This window comes from Balaenoptera acutorostrata, chromosome X, assembly GCF_949987535.1.
Source record: "Balaenoptera acutorostrata chromosome X, mBalAcu1.1, whole genome shotgun sequence".
NCBI lineage: Eukaryota > Metazoa > Chordata > Mammalia > Artiodactyla > Balaenopteridae > Balaenoptera > Balaenoptera acutorostrata.
In genome coordinates, this window is record NC_080085.1 from 101,139,702 (window position 1) to 101,160,669 (window position 20,968).

At 38.8% G+C, this 20,968-nt stretch overlaps 1 protein-coding gene across 1 annotated transcript in view; it reads left to right on the top strand.

Annotated features, from left to right (window-relative positions):
- Nucleotides 1-10,687, top strand: part of LUZP4 (leucine zipper protein 4) — a 50,921-nt gene extending 40,234 nt beyond the window's left edge. Inside the window, 1 exon segment of the mRNA XM_057537685.1 lies at nt 10,564-10,687. Within this exon segment, the coding sequence (XP_057393668.1) occupies nt 10,564-10,687 (124 nt within the window).
- The last annotated feature ends 10,281 nt before the right edge of the window (nt 10,688-20,968 follow it).

Genomic DNA, 20,968 nt, shown 5'->3' on the forward strand with positions numbered 1-20,968 from the left:
ACAATAGTCTCTAAATTGGTATTCCTATACCTATTTTCTCTTGTCCTTCAATCATTGCACACCTATGTCAGATTAATATTCCTATAACATCACTTTATGTACATACATCAGAAATCTGTTCAAAAGCATTGAATGTTCCCCACTGACCAAGATTAAAGGCCAAATTTTTATATTGACTTCACAGTCACCCCTTTTGTCCTCCTTTGTAGTTATCTGTTTATGGACATGTCTTGTTCCTGACACTAGATTATAAATTCATAAGGGCAGGGACTCTAGCTTCTTGTCTTTCAATTCCTGTATCCAAGCACAAATTAGGCACTCAGTAAGTGTTTCTTACTGATGATGATCACTTCTTATAATATCAAAATATTTTCATTTAATGCCCATAATCAAATTTACAGAAGACGTTTCTGCATTTGCTAAAGGCTTTTGTTATTAGTTATTTGACTTAATCTTTCTAACCATTAATTTTCAGAATAGTATTTCATATTATCTATAATTTTACACACATTCACATAGAGTTAAGTCAAGCTTTGTCAGAGACTGACCTAATTCCTTAATATGTGTCCCAAACACCTACACTGTTATGATTTGACTTGTCTCTCAGTATTTAAGCTTAAATCTGTCTTATCACTACTAAATATACAACCCATCCTGGCCAAGAATATTAAGAGGAACAAGTAACTCTCCCTTCTCTTTGTTCTTTGTGTTTGTTCTTTGTACTAGTTCCCACAGTGGGTATATTCCCAATGGATCCATAGGGAGTCAACAGGAGTTTTAGCTGAAGGCAAATGATGGATTATGCTCACTCAGAGAAATTCCATACTCATTTTTAACCAGATGGGAAACAAGATGTCATGGAAAAATCATTGGCTTAGCAATCAGAGGGTTCTAGACTTGGTTTTGCTGACAACTAACAGTATGATCTTAGAGGCATATAAATACTCGCTATGAATCTATCTGCACATCTATCAAACAAAGGGGTGGTGGATTTGATTCATTCATTTCACAAACCTTTGATGGTTGTTGAATACATGATAGGCATGGTACAAGACACTTTAAGGAATAGAAACATGAACCAGACATGAGTTTCTGTCCTTGAGAAGATTATAAATCTAGAAAGCAAAGTTATGTACCCAAAGGACTGAAATACAAGGTAGACAGGCATAAGAACCATGAAATAGGTACAGATAAAGTATGTAATGATCTCGCAGATCCCTTCAGCTTAAACATTCTGTGATTGATAATTCATTTTTCATGGAGAAAAGACTTCCCTTCCCAAAACAGAGATATTGTAATTATTTATCAAAGTGTTTCCTTCACTAGCATTACCTCCTAGTCAATGGGAAAGCTAAGAAGGCCCAGTTGAATGATTTTCGCCTTAATCACAAGGAAATGGATAAAGAACCTTTTACATAAAGAATTAATACTCCTTAACAAGTCAGCAAAAGAAAACAACAGGAACTTTTACAATTAGATACATTAGTAACTATTTTATAAAGGAATGTTGAAGACAAAAATCAAATCACACATGACTGAGTCTCTGCTATATTTCTAGCCCTCCTCAATATGGTGCCCCTCCTCAATCTGATTAGCATGTAGGTAGGGAGATAAGACTAATTACACAGAGGATGATTTTAAAACAGTTCGCAATAAAATTGCATAGTGCAAATTGTGGTACCACAGTAGGTAAGAGAAGAGAAACACTGCAATGATGGAAAGAGCTGTCTTTAAAATAGTCAGATCTGGGTTTAAAACCTTCTCTGCCGCTTACTGGTTATGTGACCTTGGGCCTATTGCTTAAGTTCCTTGTAACTCAGTTTCCTCAACTGCACAATGAGGATAATTGTAGAACATCCTATGCAGGTTTGTTGCAAATATTAAATGAGCTAATGCATGTAAAGCACCAAACACAGTGTCTGGCCCATAGAGATGCTTAATGGCTATTTGTTGGATGTGATAATAAGGGTGGGTTGAAATATCTGAGGAAGAAGTTCTGCCCAATACGGGCATTTAAAGATGGCAGAGAAGAGGGAGTAGGAAAATATGTAAATGAAATCTGGTTGTAATTTTGACCTGTAAGGAAAAAAATCAAAAAAGAAGAATATGCATTATCTTATACACTTCGACAATGTATGTAGAAATAACCTAATGTCAGCAACCTCCAGCTAATATCTAGTGATAATTAACAATCTAGTACTTGTTTTGTTGGCATATCTCTTCTCAACTTTGTCATTAAACTGTCTCATCAGTGAATCATTAAATATCATAGCCCTACTGAATTTGGTTCACGGATCATCAGAGTAAATGCAAGCACAATTTATTTGCTAAATTCAACAAGTTTTCTTTTGATCTGCTAGCAGCCCCAAATGAGTAAAACTTTGAGAAATACTTCCAAGTAGCATAACTCTTTCTTATATCAACCTTTCTAAAATTGTTGAAACTGGGTGAAGTATTTGACCAGCCTGCACCTTTTTTCTTTTTACATAGTTAATATTATGACGACTGGCAGACCGAAAATATTTGGTGCTTTGGGATGAAATGTGTTATTAGAAACGGAAGACACAAATCACCAAAAATAAAATTTGGAAGCAAGAAGCTTATCCACTGAATTCAGTTTTCAAGGAAGAAAACTGAGCACATTATTGAGAATAAGTTGTTCTCTAAGTTTGATATGAACTGAAGCATGTTTCCTCTGAAGCATGAGGAAACAACAGTCTCATGGTCTTTGACACACTAGAGCTGTGGTGGAAACATCACATCCCATTTCGATTCATGAACCCTGGGTTAGGAAAATTAATCTGGAAAAAAACAAAACTCCCTGTATTTAACTTTCCAGTGAAATTGCACTCACTTTGTGTGTCCCCATTACTTGACTTTGAGTGGAGGTAACCATACTCTCTTCCTACAGCCCTGCATGATTAGAAAAACTCACAGCAGCTCTTGGTCTCTAGGTTGTCTTAGCCTGACCCAGGCAATCACCCCTGGGCATATTTCCAGGGGTTAGGAGAAAGTTATTTTTTGAGAAAATGATGGCATTTTGTAAAAAAACATAAAAGCATTTGCAAAGACTGAACATATTAGAATTAAGTTCTTTTCAGAGAGTTCATCTTTCTGTATACAGCCAGTGATTCTAAGAAGTAAACCTCATTTCCACTCCCCTTTATAACTGAAAGACTTCTCTCTATCGTTAAAAGACATTATTCCCAGAAGGGTGAATTTGTTGTTAAAAGATGAGGCATAAGTCCAGTTTTTTAAATCAATTGCTTAAAATCTCCAAAGCTGATCAGGAGTTAGGCAGTAGTTTTAGGGTTTAGTAATCCAAGCATCCTTAAATAGACTTGAGGCCTGGAACCACAACTGAGAAGTATGCCATGATCCTGTGGGGGACAAACCCATTATTTCCTCCAAAAGATTTTTAACGAAACTTTAAAAATAGTCAAGTATGTTTTATGATAAAAACAATGAGACATATTTTGAATAAACAGGTAATAAGATACAGGCACATAAAGATGTAATGAAATTGTAATTTTTTAAAAATGGTCTTCCAGTGTCTAACATTAATGGATGTTTTTCACGATTAAAGATGTAAAGATCTTGCCTTTCCATCTGGAGATGGTTTTAACATGAAAATACGGTAGATGAAATGGATAATTCAGGTTGCAAGTCTATGAATTTTATATTCCTATCCAACTGCATGTTGTTTCCCTCCCAAGATACCGTCTCTGAGGTTTGCCAGTTACAACAGTGTGACTATTTTGAAAGAGTGTTCATTTGAATTCCCAGCAAAAATAATTTCAAGGAGACGCTGCCATTCAAAACATTCACAAATGAACTCCATACTTCATTACCTCAATTGCAGGCACAAATATAAAGGCACTACGACTTTTTTTTTTAAGATTTAATTTTATTTATTTTTGGCTGTGTTGGGCCTTCGAAGCTGCGCGCGGGCTTTCTCTAGTTGTGGCGAGCGGGAGCTACTCTTTGTTGAGGGGCGTGGGCTTCTCATTGCGGTGGCTTCTCTTGTTGCGGAGCACGGGCTCTAGGCGTGCAGGCTTCAGTAGTTGTGGCACGTGGGCTCAGCTGTTGTGGCTCGCGGGCTCTAGAGCACAGGCTCAGTAGTTGTGGCACACGGGCTTAGTTGCTCCGCGGCATGTGGGCTCTTCCCAGACTAGGGCTCGAACCCGTGTCCCCTGCATTGGCAGGCAGATTCTCAACCACTGCGCCACCAGGGAGGCCCCAGAAGACACTGACTTTTTCATTCAAAATATGTTTTTGACTGAAACAAACAAAAAAATCATGCTCTCTGTTAGAAAAAGACACCCGAGGAAGGGTAAAAGTAGACTGCCTCTACTGTGAACGTGAACTTGATAGCTGTGCTCTGTTACTGACAATGACATAAACGTTTTGTTCCCTGTGGAACCTGTTTTACTATCTCTGACCATTTTATGACTGTTTAGGTTTGTAGGCTGTCTAATATCTGTGCCTATGGCAAACCACTGAAGATAAAATGTGCAGAGGAAAGAGAATGTGGTTTATTGAATGCTAAACTAAGCTGAAAGTCAGCAGACCTTGCTTCTATTTCTGGCTTTTCTTTGGACAAATCATACCTTCCTTGACCTTGAACAAGTAATTTACTATCACTCTACCCCAGATGGTGCAATTAGGTCTCATTATAAGAAAACTCCAATACCACATTTTTCCATAGCATAATTTATAAAGTAGGGAATAAATGTAAAATACATTAATTGAAGAACTGCTCATTCAAAGTGCTTCAAAGCCCCCCTACCTAATGGTACCATCAAAAGTATAGCTAAAAACAAACTCCAGAATAGCAGTGGGAATAACGTGGTTCCTATGGCCTCAGCTGAGATCTGAGGGGCAGTTACGATGCGAAAAGGAGAAACCCAGGACAAAGATTTGCAGTTATTCTCCCTCCTTCCCTTACTTTCTTCTGTTTCTTCCTTCCTGGTTTTATTGGAAAAGGAGTGGGAATTGCCAAATTTTGCTTGCACTGAGGACATCCACAGTGATGATACTATTGACCAGAGGAAAGTTCCACCTGAACAAGGCCAAAGAACAATAATTGAGGGCTTTATGGATGAGAGGATGGGGAATGGTCCATCATGTGCACCTCTGATAATATAATGGAAGTTTCAGAAGGGGAAACCGGTATGATGGCCAAACTATCTGGGATTTTTAAGCACCTAGGCTATAAACAAAGCTGCTCTTTTTTCCAAGTCTCGGGATGTGGCATTTAAAAAAGTCATGTCCCAGGAATACATCTTCAGCTATAGGATGTAAGATAGTAATAAAGCAGAATTCCTTTTTTTCAAGGTCACTCTACCAAAAAAAAAAAATCCAGGGATGCATTTATTTCATATATTGAAGGATAGTTAGACCAGGTGATTATTTCTATTTTATTTTATGGCATCAAGTGAATTGGGTATAATAATAAAATAGAATTAGAGAATTCTGGAGTCGGAAGGAGCATTAGAAATAACTCATTTTATAGCATGTAAACTTAGGCACAGACAAAGAAAGTGAGTTGCCCAAGATCAAAACTTAGTAAATACTACCTATAGCTGATTCACTTTGCTGTATAGTAGAAACTAACATGACATTGTAAAGCAAATATACTCCAATACAAATTAAAAAAAAAAAAGATGAAACCACCTACTTCATAGGACTCTGGGATAAAATTAGAGGATACATGTAATGTACTTAGCACAAGAAAAGCATTACAAATGGTGAACATTATTATTACCACAGGATTAATTGTTAGTGTGAATCCCAGAATAAAGAAACAGCATGCTTCAAAGATGTTATACATGTATATATATATATATATATATACACATACATATAGATGTATATGTATATATATTCTTTCTTTGATTATTTTCCATTATAGTTTATTACAAGATATTGAATATAGTTCACTGTGTTATACAGTAAATCCTTGTTGTTTATCAAATAAATTTTAATTAAGGTTATTTTGATCCTAAATTTGTATGCTCAGTTTAAAAAAAATTATGTCGTTTTAAGATGATTCTCTGTCACAGCCATATTTAAATAAAGTATTTTTGTAGACCTTAAAAAAAAAACTTAGTAAATACTGACACTAGAAGTCAAATCTTCGGAATCTCATTACAGCAATAAATATTCCACTGCTTAGATTTGACATTGTATGACCTGACAAGCTCCTAGAAGTAGTACCATTTGAATTTTCCTTCTTTCTATAAGAGGTACAACTGCTAAATATGAACCAGTTACTGGGACCATAACTGACTTTCGTTGGATGTTCCCTAGTTTTCATTTTGGCTTTAATTTTTCTACCAATATGGCATAAGTTATTAACTATTGTGATTGTTATTATTAGTCGCAGCAGAATGAAAGGAGGAGAAAAATATTAAAAGGCTGAAATGTGTTACCCAATAAAGCCACAGAATCTTCTACAGAAAAGTTTTAATAGGGAAGAGAATTACTGATGGTTTATTTTCCTGCCTGTAGACAGGCAAGATTAATCTGTCTAAAGCAATCTTCTACAAGTCTATAGCGTTGCGAGGGCCACTGTTGGCACATGTAACACTTCTGGCAAATTACAAAGTGGCACTTCCTGTAGGCAGACAAATTGAGGGGGAAAAAAAAAGAGTCCCCTCTTAGCAAGCGGATCAATTACAAAACAGCACAGTTTCCGGAAGCACCTGTGCTAGTTGTGTTTCCCTAACTCTTGCCCATCCACCCAACACTTTTGTGCAGGATGCACCCTTAAACAAAAACCCTGGGCATTATTCTCTCTTTTCTAAATGCTGTCACTTCTGTCTGCATCTTCTGTTTTAGTAATAAGTTAAAATTCAGCTGTTGAAAACACACAGTTTTGCTTTTCCTTGGCTGGACTTCAGTATCAACAGAACAGGAGCCCCAAGTCTCTGTAGTATCCTAGCAATAAGCATGAACTTTTACATTTCAAACACATTGACCCATTCTGGCACATTTGCAGGCTGCCCTGCCCACCCCTTCTCTTCAGCCAAATCCTACCGATGTTTTAAGTCCTCCTCTTCTCTTCCAAGCAGTCTTTGCTGACACATTCCAGTCCTCATTGATATTTCTTCTTTGCATCCCCTAAGATTTGTTGTCTGTTGAGGATTTGGAATGGATTAATATGGCATTGAATGGCCTTTGGTGAGAGGAACCAGTAATGCTTAAATCACCAGGCTGTACGGAAATAACAGTGGCATTTCTGCAGGAGTGGTTTCAGGGCAAGGCAGAAATCAATCCGGAGACTATCTAGCAGCTCTGTATGTGGAGCAAGGTAGACTTATAAGTAAAAAGAAAACAAGTGCCCAGCTGCCCGATGCACACGGTACCAGAGTATGCTGTCCAGATTCCCACTTTCTTGGCCTGTAGTACAGATACCCACCCAGCCGGTGCTTCTGAAAACAAGGGATCAATCCCTCCACATGGCAACTGCAACTAATAATTGAAAGTATGTCTCCTAAGTAATGGAGCTTTTACCATGTCCATTACATTCAACATGAGAAACTTCTGTAGCTGGTTTAAGAAGATTAAAAAAAAAATCAAGAAACCTACTAAATTATTAACTGTCATAGTAATGAAGACATTTATTTTAATAATGTAGCCGATTCCCTGTAACAATTACCACCAGATGCCTCCTTTCTTGAAATTGATGCATGTTTGAGTTAAAAAGACATGAGCAGTTTCAAGTCTACCTTTTCATCTTCGAACAGAAAAGGAGCTGAATGGGGAGTGGGAGAAATAACAGGAATTGATGTGACTCCTGTTGATATCTTATCAAATATGTACGTGTAAGTGTTTATTCTTTTCTACTGGTTTGTAATTGTGGTGCTAATGACTGTCACTTTTGAGGTTGCTTTGGAATAAAGCTTGCCTTTCTGTGAAAAAACAAAACAACCCCAAAAAGGGGAGGGGGCCAAAAGGCCATTTTACTCCTCTTTCTATCCTAAAACCCATTCCAAATCTTAACACTCCAATTGAGAAAGGGTCAAAGATGCTAATGAAATAATAGGAGAAAAATGCATATTCATAACCTCCAACGCCTAGATAAGTGTGTGTATGTTCTGTGTCTGGGGTGAGGTTGGTGTACAATTCCTCTTACCTAGCCACATGCAACCGAAAGGAGCACTGTCAGAGAGGCAGAGGGCCAGCTAGCTCAGAGCAATCCCTACGCTCTTTTTTTCTTTAGGTTTTTTTTTTTAGTTTTTTTAAAAAGTTTTATTTTATATGGGAGTATAGTTGATTAACAATGTTGTGTTAGTTTCAGGTGTATAGCAAAGTGATTCAGTTATACATATAAATGTATCTATTCTTTTACAAATTCTTTTCCCACTTAGGTTATTATAGAATATTGAGCAGAGTTCCCTGGTCTACACAGTAGGTCCTTGTTGGTTTTCTGTTTTAAAATATAGCAGTGTATACATGTCAATCCCAAACTCCCAGTCTATCCCTCCACCCCCAACCCCCTATTCTCTTATGGAAGGGAAAGAGCCCACTTCACACCAGTTGCCCTATTCACTAGCAAAGCAAGCAACCTCTGGAGGCCAACATTATTTGGGGGGCATTTGATTATATTCGATGTAATAATTCAAATGTAATTCAATATAATTATATTCAGCTAGAGACAGGATGGTCTTTGTTTTATAAATGTTTGTCTTGAATCTCCAGAAAGATTAGAAACTCTCTGAGAGCCAGGTCAATATCCACGGTGCTTCTAATTCCTAAAGGTCTTAACTGAGACACATAGTAAGTACTCAGTCAATATTTGTATGATTAAATGTAAAAATAAATCCTGATTTTTGAAACTCAATGTAACCTGGTTTTACAGATATGAGGGTAATGGCATGATGTATTATATTCAAAGGAGGTAGAGAAGAGTTAAGAACTGGCAAAAGAGTTTAAACCATCAAGAGTAGCTCCACTGGATGAAAAAAGCATACCCTCAAACCTTCTAATTATAGGCTAGGCTCTTGAGTTAATGACATTTCTTTACAAGACATGCGATTTATTTTTTTCTGTCTGGAAGCAACACACATTCAGGAATTGAGACGAACATCAATAGAACAAAAGCTGTAGCTCAGCTGTTTGGAGGAAATCAATTCAAACAACTCATAATTTGCTGGGTGACACATCATGAAACATTAAGCTAAGTGGCGGCACCTGGCTTCAGAAGCGTGCTCTCTAGGACAGCTACCAATTTATTCATGCTGAAAAGGAAAGTCTCCCCCTCCCCACCCCTTTCATGTAAAGCTTAAAAACCAAAATGATGATGATATCAAAGGGCTCTAAAAAAAGAGCCTCCCAACAGACAGTTATCTCTTTGTCAGGTTATTTCGTGCAACTTTCTCAAACAACGTGAACAATGAGCTATACTAAGGAAATGCTTTGGGACCAGAACTTGTGAGGTTCAGTATGGGAGGCATTAAGTGTGGCAGAATATCCGTATAATGGCGGTCTGGTTCACAACCTGGTGAGGTTGCCAGTGAATATGTTTTCACTGGTAACTGGGATTAGAGAAAAAAGGAAGCACAAGTACCTCTGTACCTTCAAAATAGCAGGTAGAGAAATGGGCACTGGTTCATCATGATGGGCTACGTACTGTCCCAGAGAAACCAATGAAAGTGGTGTTCTCAGAAGGGAAAAGGGGGAGAAAGCTGACCCTGGGTTGACTGAAAAAGATGGTCAATAGGAGTACGCTGTTAGTGATGAAGCAAGGTGCTAAGTGTCATGGAGGAACTTTGGGGAGCAGTCAGCACATCATCGGCCACAAGTCCATAGTGAATGAAGACGTACTACCTGGTCAGTTTGAGCTAGTTGAGATGGGAGATATAGAAGAAATAGAGCCACTTTCCTCAAAAAGTATATCATCTAATGGAGACAAGAAAAATCGTGACTGTTGACTATTTACTATGTGTCAAATAGTGCTTCTCCTGTTATCTTACAACATAATCCCCACAACATCCCACTGAAGTGAGTACTAGTACTCCCTCCATTGTACAGATGAGAAGCATGACGTCAAAAGAGGTTACGCATCTTGTGCAAAATCATTCATCCAGTAAGTTCCAGAGCCAAGATGTGTCCCTTGCTCTTACTCTATGCATTTAATCACTAAAGTAGAGCCAACTGTAAAAAGGGGATTAAAATGGTGTCAACCACGGAGTTGTGAGGAGCATAAATGTGTTGACATATGAAAACAATGAGAGTGTCTGGCATGGAGCCAATGTTCAAAAATGGTCAGTTATCACCATCTTTACTGTCAACAGTGTTTTCCTACCTCTTAATGCAGGAATCCTTTTTACAACGTCCTTGACAGGTAGTTCCCAGCTCTTGATTATACATCTCCCCAGGGCCAGGAAGCTCAGTACTTGAGCAAGTGGCTTCATTGTGCAACAGCTCTTATTGTTTAGAGGGATTTCCTTTGATCAGCTGAAATAAACCTTCCTATAAATTTTGCCCACTGGCCCTACTTCTCCTATTGATAATAACACGGAATAACCTGACATCCTTTTCCACTTGACATGCCAGATTAAATGTGACACGAAATAGAGAATTGTTTAAGATTTTTGAGCTGGAGAACAACATAAGGAAAGGCAAGTTTAAGGAAGATGTGTCTGATGAGAATAAGGAGAGCTGGATCGGAAAGCGGTGAGAATGGAGGGTGGGATGTCAGTGAGGAGGATATGGCAGTGATCCAGGTCATATGGACCAGGAGAAGAGCAATGGCAGTGAAGATGGGGAAGCTGCACAGATAAAGGAAATCTTTCATGGGGAAATCAGACAGGGCTTGGGGACTGGCCAGATATGGGGGATAAATAAAATAAATCTCATTGATGACCCTAAGTTTACAAACTTAGCTGTTCAGAGGAGCTAAGTTTTTTTTGTTTTGTTTATTTGTTTTTGGGGGGATGGGGTGCATTTGGAGGGTGGGAATTTGATGAATTTGGCTTAGAGTTGACAATTAAATAAGCCAAAAAATCCCACTACTTAGAGATAGTTGACTGGCAAGAGATACCTGGGTATGAGATACTAATTTTAACATCATCAATCAGAAGGGTTGAATAGGTTAAACGAACTCGATTCAGGGCTTCAAATGGGAAGGTGAGAATCTGAACATGGTCCAGTAGGTATGGATGGTCTTGTGTGAAACTCTGAAGGACCTGGGATCCTAAAGCCTCTGGCTGCCCTTCCTCTTGGCTGTCCCTTTCTCTTCTTTTGATGGTGCCTGCTTCCCTACCACTTAGGTCTCCCATACCCGTGTCTCCCTCCACTCGCCTTCCTATTTATATTGTGATGAAGGTAAAACTAACTTTAGTGGGTCAAGGTGGTCATGTAGCAAGAACATAAACTAGGAGTCAAGAAACCTGGATTCTCATCTCAGCTCTCCCACTCCTCCTTCTGAATCCCAAAAGGGTCCTAAAGGCCCCTGCAGTTCAAAATCAATTTGTGTCCAACCTGTCTGTACTGAACGTGGTCCCAGTTCATTGGCTCAGTGCTGTGAAACCATTTCCAGAGTCTCCATTCACCCTAAGGTGCAAAAGACAGCACAGCTTAGTGTATCCTGCTGGAAAGAAAGGAGTAGATACTATGTTTAATGGATAATCCAGAAACAATAGTCTTTGCTCTTGGAATGAAGTCTGATAGAGATATCCAAATACATGCGTACTAGTACAGGTGACCCTTGAACAATGCCGGGGTTAGGGACCTGACCCTCTGCCGAGTTGAAAATCTGCGTATAATTTATAGTCAGACAATATCTGCGGTTCCTTCATAAGCACTGTTTCGCATCCACCAGACTGTGGTATTTACTATTAAAAAAAAAAATCCGCGTGTAAGTGGAGCCTCGCGGTTCAAACCCGAGTTGTTTAAGGGTCAAATGTATAAGGACTCTTTCACCCTCTCCTGAATTCAGCTGAATGGTTCATTGGTGGAACTGGCAAAGATACATTGGGGGAAGACTGCAGTGGCATTGAATAGACTTCTCATACCAAAAACCTAGACTTATCTGTTTGGTGTATATAGTTTATGTACAGATACGTAGATAAGTATGAAAAGGTCTGGAGAGTTATATATAGAACAGTTAACAGCAGTTCCATCTGGGGTGGAGAATAAGGTCAGAAGGAAGGGACTCACATTGCCCTCTAGATTGTTCAGTGTGTGAATTTTTACAATGAGAATCTAGTCCTGCATTAACTTGTATAATCTAAAAAGCAATAAACATGCTTTTCATCTTTATAAAAAAGACAACTGTTTATTAAATCTGAGAAGCTTCCTCCTCTCTCATCCCAAGATCACCAGCTTCTCTAGGCTCACAGCCACCTAAGAAACAAAATCAAGAGAAAAGGTGTTTAAAAGTAATGCAAAGAAGAAATGGAGTGTTTCAAATGGCCTCAGGAAGGCTGGCTGCTGGGCTACAGTCCCCAAAGGTTAACCAAGCTGTGTTTCAGGCACTAACCCAGAGGGGCCTCTTTAACCTCCTCCCACCATCTGACAAGCAAACAAGAGAAAACGTGGCTGGTGTGAGTCCACTGCAGAGGTGGGGAGCTCTTTAGTGCAGTAGTGACAATGCCTTGCTTCCCTAGATCTGGCACATTTCAGAAGCTGCTGACGTGTTGATGCCTGCTAAAACATGATGTGGGAAGAAGAATGAATGTGGGCAAGCTTGGCTAGCCACTCAGAGGGAAATGATCTCATTTCTCCTGCTGGGCAACCCCCAGTTGATGGTAAATGGAATAAGACAGGGTAGCATTTAAATTCCATCATTATGGTTTTCTTCTTCAAAGCCACAAGTTTACAGATGATGGCTTCTATTGTTTCTTGAACTCTTTATCATAGCTGTAGCCAGAAAAGGAGAAAGATTCAGAAACACTGTCTTGGCCAGAATTTCATTCTTCTGCTTCTCTTTGGGGATACTTCCATTATTTTTTTTTCAAATGTACAGGGGTGGCCTTTGGCACTTGATATGGTCTTATGTGCCGGCTGGCTGGTTGGAAGTCATAAATATTGGAGCCTTTAATCCATAATCTCTCCCAGTGCAATTTGTCTATGAGATTCCTTTCCTGTCCTGCCAGAGGGTAGTAGAGTTATAATTCATGATCCTGTGATCTTCAACATGGCTTCTGGCATAGTGAGTAAGTTCTTTGTTCTTTTAGGACAGAACTGTCACTCATCACTAAACAGCCCTTCATTTTTTTCCTGAACACTGACTCATAGAATCATAGATTCTCAGGGATGGAAGGAAGCCGAGAGGTCGTCTAATCCAACCCCTTACTAGCTGACTCCAGGCAGTGCCTAGGCATGATGAATTACTTCATGCCCCAAATAAGTAATATTTGGTGAAATGAAAAGGGTGATTTGTGAGGGTCAGAGATGGAACACCTCCAAAAGGACTCCAAAGAGATGCATGTGCTAAAAGGTATGATGTAGGAAAAAGGCATATTTAATAACACTTTTGTTTCTGTGAGATTAACCAGGTACAAACCCAAATTCAAAACTGAGAACCTCCTAATTATATAATAATAGTGAAAATAATGATGATGATGATGATAAAAAAGTGAGAACAGTTAAAATCAGTTAAGATTTTTCTGAACCCTGGTATGGAGCTAAGTTATTCATGTGAATTACATAATCATCAAATCACTCTTTTGAGTCTGATATTATCCTCCATTTTACAGATGAGGAAACTAGGGCTTTAGAAAGGTTTGGAGTGGTTTGCCCAAGGTCGTATACCTACCAAGTGGCAGAACTAACACTGGAACCCAGGAGTTAGTCTTTGTCACCAGGCCATCCTACCCTATTATTCTTAAAAGAAGACAGTAACTGTAGAAAATAGTTATCTCCCAGATTTGTCCCCAGCTGCCTGGCTAGCAAGGGGATATGTTTCATAATCTTTTCTCTAGACCCCTCGAGATCCTTCTCAGTTTATAAGCCCAGATTTGAGCTAAAGCAGAAATATTTCTTGCTTCTGTCCCTTTACACAGAGGATGTTTTGGTTTCAGCCAAGAGCAGGAGAAATGCTTCTCTGAGCTTTGGTTATATTGCTAGTGCATTTGGAGCAGGTGATATGTTTAAAGGGAAAATAATCGCCTATGGTCCTGGACAGCTGGTTTGAGAGGCATTAAAACCCTACTCTGATCCAAAGAATAAGTACCTTTCATACAAGCTCTCTGCCCAGCTAGTCAAAATCCATAAATCCATCAAAGAGAGTGTAGTTTTTGTCTTAAAATATCTCAAGGATAAGTTTTTCTATTAAATGCGTCTTCCTTTGAATACTAAATTTTTTAAAGCTGGGGTTTTCTTCAAAGTAGTGAGGTAATGGTTTCTGAACAGATACGGGGGAGGCAGAACATTGGCCGCCTCTGAACACAGTTCTCCCGCAGAGAAGGTAAGGATGCCACAGAAATAAATAACCAGAATCACGTGTAATAAAGGGCCCATGCTTTTGTCTCACATTTATACTTTACCAAATGTTCTCCCACATTGTTGCTTCACAACAACCCTGTGAAGTAGGCAAGACATATTTTATTTTCCTGATTTGGTGAGAAAGAAAACTGAGACAGAGTTTAAAAGGATCACTCAAACTTATGTGGTAAAATGATGAAAATGACAGGATTAAGATCCAGGGATCTTTTTATCTTGTTCTATCCACATTGAATAGTTCTATACTGATGGATATCATGCTTACAAGTTTTTAATCATTATGAAATATCCCTTGCAATTGTATCATCTTCCTTTGGCCTTAAAGATCTTGTTGTTAATAATGTCCTTGCTCTTTGATCTTCATGGCAAATTAGTATATGTCAAAGCATTAGTATATTACATCGGTGGTAGAATTTCCTGTATCTAATTTTTTTCAAAAAGTCAATATATGGTCATTGTCCTCACTAAAGGTTATCACAGCAATAATCTTTAATGCGTTTGTAAATGTGATTCGTTGTACATTTGGAGAGAAGAAGGGGAAATAACACTAAGTGAATATCAACTACATACTGGATACTTTGTGTGCGTTATCTCTTTTAATGGTCTCAGTAGTGAAAAAGGAAAGTAATACTATTGTCCCACTTTACATTTAAGAAATTGACTCTTAGAAATGTTAAATAACACGACCAAAGTCCCACAGATATCAAATTGTGAAGCTAGGACTCAAACTGGTGTAGTCTGACTCCAAAGTCCAGGTTTTTAAACAACTGTGCACACTGATTTCTAGTAGCTGAAGCTACATAAATACTAATAGTTCATCTCGAGTGTTTATTATCTACCAGCCACTGTGCTAATGACTTTGCCTTCCTTATCCCATTAATTATTAAAACCTGTGAAGTAGGCACTAGTATTATCCCCATTTTATAGATGAGGAAACAGACTAATAATGTGAAGTAATTTGTCGCACAGCTGATAAGGGAAGGAACCAGAATAATTACTATACACCTCTGGCTTTCTGTGTGCCAGTCAGACAGTACAGCTTCTGAAGTATGAAAAAGGAGTAAAGAACCATTTTGCAGCAATAATTTGAGTTGGAATGTATATGCAAAATCACGTATCAAAAACTCAGGGCCCATGAGAAACATTACTCTTTCATTCTCAAGGTTACTGACTGGTTATAGGGGGTGGGGCATTTTTTATATGCTAAGAAGCCCTTGGTGAAGACAGAAGCCATTAAATAAATCAGTAAGGTTAAGAGCAGAAGTGTCAACTGGGGTACAGTTTATTAATTTGTTGGCTGTGATGACAGCCAGTTCATGAACTTGAGCCCTGACATATATAATCTTTTACTTTGTACTTGTTTTGGAAATTTTATAGATGAAAAGAACTAAAATAATGATGCAGTGAATTGCTATGTAATGACACATGAGCTATGTTGTCAAAATACATAAAAGATAAGGTATATACAGACAGACAGGTATCAATTGGAATCCCAACTCTGCTGCTTCCTAGCTGTGTGATCCTGGTCAAGATATTTGACTTCTCTGAGCCTTAGTCTGCTTGTCTTTAAAATGAGGCTAATCATACCTATCTCACAGCGCTGCTGTGAGTCTCTAATGAGTTTAAATATGCAAAGAACCTAGTCCTGAATTTGGCACATAGCAGTAACTCAATATATATCAGTGCCCTCTGCCTTTCCCTTGAGAAACATTATTTAAAATTATCTCCATACAGCAAGGACTTTTTAAGATCTGGAAAATAAACATTTTTGCATGCATTTATTAGTCATAGTAGTTTCATATTATTTCACCGTTTCTACTTTGTTAGGCAGTTGTGGCTATCCTAGACCGTGTGCTTCTTTATAGCATGTGCAGAAACTGACACACGCAAAATGGATTACTTTGTGGCTGACAATAAGATTTGCACAAAATTATTGCTGCATTCTAATTTGTTTACTTTTTTTTTCTCATATTGCTTGGCAGAATTGCCAAAATGGCACTTAGAAAACCAGAAATACATGGGAAAGTAAGTTATCCAAGCAGACACTCAGAATTGCTTGGCGTCCTTTACAACAACTGGCAAATTAACCTTCATACACTGATAATACTGCAGAGTTAAAGGACCAACTGTATGGGTCTCCATGCAGCTGTCTCGTTTGCTGGTGCATGTTCCTAAAATAAAAATTAAAAAAAAGAACCACACACATGTTAATTGCCTTTTTCCTCCCAACAATCCAGCTACTCAGCCCTTCTTCTTGAAGCCCATTTTCGTAAACACTGTTTTGACCAAGAAGTGTCTGGAGATGGAACGATGGAGAAAGCTTGTATTGTTTATTGAATATCAGAGGACGTTTCCTTCAAGCGACCTAAGGCATGTGTGAGTGCTATCATAAGAGCCACATTTTAAAGGGGTGAAGTCATCGCAAACGCCACATTAGAAGAGAGTGCTGGTGCCAAAGCCTATCCTCAACAGCATTTCCAGATTTGCTTTTTTAAAAATCCAGAGATTTTTTTTAAAACACATAAATCAAGAGTGAACAAGGCAAAGGTTCAGCAGTTCACTTCCATGCATCGCTACCCTACATCTTGGAACTCAATTTCTTAGCCAGGTTGCCTTTTGGGGCTAAAAGAAGGGAAAGCAGAGATGGGGGGAGACAGAGCCAAGGATCCAAAACAGAAAAGGAGCTACACAAAGGTATAATAATCAGTAATCCTAAGCAAGAGAAAGCAGAGGAGATGGAAAGTTATTTAAAATCAGAGAAAGAGGAGAGGAAGAAAAGTTAGTTAAAATCGGCATATAGCAAAAACTTTTTAACTTCCATTTTTACTGATGAATGCCCTTTAGTCTAGAATTAGAATTCTATAAAGTCAAACAAAGAGCCACAGTTAATTCCCTGGGAGACTCCAATTTCAACTTGGATTGGCTTTAACAATAAAAAAATTTTGTGCAAATTCAGAAAACAGCACACAAAAATATTAAAGAATGCAAAAAGCCTCTCCTAGGTGAGCTTGGTAGCCTTACATAAAGGAAAAATGAAAATTTTTTCATGCAATTGCCCTTTACTCCGAAGTTCTACTAATCCTGTCTTTTCATGTTTTGTAAAACATCAAATGCAGATTAAATGAAAACAAATCACTGGCATTGGATTCAGAGAAAGTAAAGGCCAATTTTAAATGCCTTTTTTTGATTAGAACTGTTCAGGTGAATTACGGTGCTTAGTAATTGTTCAGGCAACAAAGTGGGCATAAGCTTTTTCTCCTACCATGAGGCTGTGTACACACTTTGTTCTCTGAGGAAAAAGAAAAACTCTGCATATTGAAGAAAGGAGCTGTACTTACATTGGACTTTAGTGGGAGTCTGGCTAATAGAGGTCTGTTCCTTTCTAGGAAATATGAGCAATTCCCAACGTGCAAAGTACATAAACACACATACAGACCTCATGCCCACCCTCTCTCCTTGCCTGTACCTTTTGTCTCCAAACCTAAGGGACCACACACCACCTTCCTTTCATAGGCCCCTGTTTGTTACTCTTAAACATTTCTGGTTTATCCTGGCAAAATCCATATTTAATATTCAAGATTAAAATCAGAAAATATTAGAGCTGAAAGTTATATATACGTAGTTCAGTCAGTCAGCTATTTGCCTGAACCACTTATGTCCCCAGTTCCCCAAATGCTCATCCTTTAAATGATAGGCAAGACTGACACAATTGAAATAGTTTAACTGGCAAATTAAATTTCCTTCCTCTTTTCAGAAAAAAAAAATTATTATGTTAAGTTAGGTTTGACTCTACACAGTACTTGTGCCTTAGCTATAATCTAGCCAATTCATTTTAATGACCATTTATGAAAATATATCATTCTAAGTCCTCTTAGGCATTTAGAGGCGAATTGAAAGTACTTATTTCTTAATTTGTTCTTCTCCTATTTCTTATGATCCTCTCTATCCCCCATACACATACACCTAGGAAAGAGGGGAAAAAATGTTACGAGAGGCTGAAGGTGGTGACTGAAAGTTCCCCAGAATGAATGAGAGTGAAAGGAGCTGAGATGCCTTTGAAATGCTCTTTCTCAGAAAAAAAAAAAATGAGAGAGTGGATGTTGTGGACTTGAAAATGGATAGTGATGTTTATATCTCCACCTCTATCTCTTCATAATCCCCTAAAGCTGAATTGTACTGTGCATTAAGGATGTCTAGTTGTACTTTAGTTACACTATCTTTCCTTTGATGATAATCTTCCTAGTGTCTGAATTTCCCCAGATTAAGAGCGAGAACTGGGATTGAGTTGAACAACAAAGTGGAAGCCGTAATACTCAGTAGAATTCAAGGCTGTTTCCAGGGAAGAAAGAGTGGAAAAACACATCAGTGCATTTTAGGGTACAACAAAATACAGTAATATTCCATTTATCCAATCATCTAGAGTACAGCCATATACAGAAAGGCCTATAATTTCTCTTGGTAGTAAAAAGTGTGTCACCTTAAGCCCTCTGTGGCTAGATGATTGTGTGAAAAGTAAAAAAGCAGATAAGAAAGGATACATCCAGGCATGAAAGCGAATGCTGATGGTGGAAAAGGAAAATGTGCAAATGCCCAGGGTCCAAGCTTAGCACAGTATGGTTAACTATGGAGAGGATCAACAGCTGGTTACTCCTCAAGGGCTCAAGGGTATCACCGAGTAATACCCGGTGTGATCATTACATTTAGGGGCTGCTTCTGCCCTCCTCAGGTATCATACTTAGGCCTAGGCAGTTACCATCCTGTTGTGTGAGCTCTCCCCTCCATCAGCTCCAAGTTTCAAGGGAGTATATGAACTGAAACATCTTCCCTTCACCTGAGCCAGTGTTCACTTTCAGGCAGTTTTCCATGACAGCCTCACCACTCAAAAATGGGTTAGGTCCCTCCTTATATGTTCTCACTGCACCCTGAAGTTTCATTCAAAGCACTTATCAAAATTGTAACTAAATAAGTATTTGTGCGATTATTTTATTAACCCATAAGTTCATTCACTGGCACATATTTATTATTTATCTACTCTGAGCCATGTATCGTGCTAGGCACTGGGGTATAACGGTGAACTCCGATATGGGCCCTGCTCTCATGAAGCATCAGAGGACACTGTGACTAATTGCGTAATTCATTACGTAGGCATATTTATTTCAAGACAGTCTCTCGAAATAGACAGGAAACTTGTTTATCTTGCTCAGTCTTGGAGGGTTCTTAGTGGGACGCTTCAGTTCAGAGCACATCTTGGGCTTCTGAGGTAGGCCATGAGACTGTTCCCGTAAGTTTTCAGAAGGCAACACACCAGGCCCCCCGGGCCAAGGGAGAAGACCAGAGTCGGCTTCCAGAGTTCTAGAGGTTCAGTGGGTCAGGATTCTAAGCAAGATCTGTCAGTGAGGGTTCTGACAAGGGAAACCATGCCTGGAATCTGGAATTTACTGGGCCCTGACTTGTTGCACTTCTAAATTCTCAAGATTGACCATGGGGCCCGGGGGACTTAAAAGCAGTAGTTTTGCAGTATTTTAGGGCCTCAGGACAGATAAGAGGACAGCTTAAACAGCTACACAGGAAGAGTTCAGAGCAAACAAGTGTGGACTCCCAAGAAAATAAAAGGAAGTTTGGATAAATGTCAGAGCATGTTGAGGCTTAGGTTCTTTTTTTTCTTCTAATTTTATTTATTTTTGGCTGCTTTGGGTCTTTGTTGCTGCGGGTGAGCTTTCTCTAGTTGTGGCGAGAGGGGGCTACTCTTCGTTGCGGTGCGTGGGCTTCTCATTGCGGTGGCTTCTCTTGTTGTGGAGCATGGGCTCTAGGTGCACGGGCTTCAGAAGTTGTGGCTCGCGGGCTCTAGAGAGCAGGCTCAGTAGTTGTGGCGCACGGGCTTAGCTGCTCCACGGCTAGGCTTAGGTTCTGAGGTTCACCAGAAGTGGCTTTCTTCTCTTGGCAATTCATTCATTATCTAGCACTAGGTCAAGCGGGGTACAGCTGACCCTTCATTAATTTAATAAAATTCTTTTTTTTTCTTTTTTGCTTTTCTAGTTTGTTTATTTTCACATGGCAAGGCTATGGAAATAAGCAGTTTTAGTGTTGCTTAAATGGCTCAGCCATTTGTCAGAGCCAGCATTTCTGTCTTTTCCTTCATGTTGCAATACTGCTGCTCCAGCTCCAGCTCTCACATCACATCACTCACTCAGGAGGCAAGAATAAGCAGAATCAGCAGGGTAAACTATATTTACCCTGTGTATCAAGGATGCATGATCTTTCTCAAAACCACATAGTAATGTTATCATTTATGTCTAACTTGTCAGACTTTTTCATATGACTGACCCTAGCTACATATTAGGTTGGAAAAGTGTGTAATTCACTTTTCCAGCCTCTTTAGTGTAAGGCATCAAGAAAGAAGGTGAATGGGATTGGCAGTCGGGTCAGCCTAATTTAATAAAATTCTTACTGTCACCTTTGCTCATCCAAAAATGATTCCTGATTTCAATCACAGGTAAGCTTAAATTTGTAACAA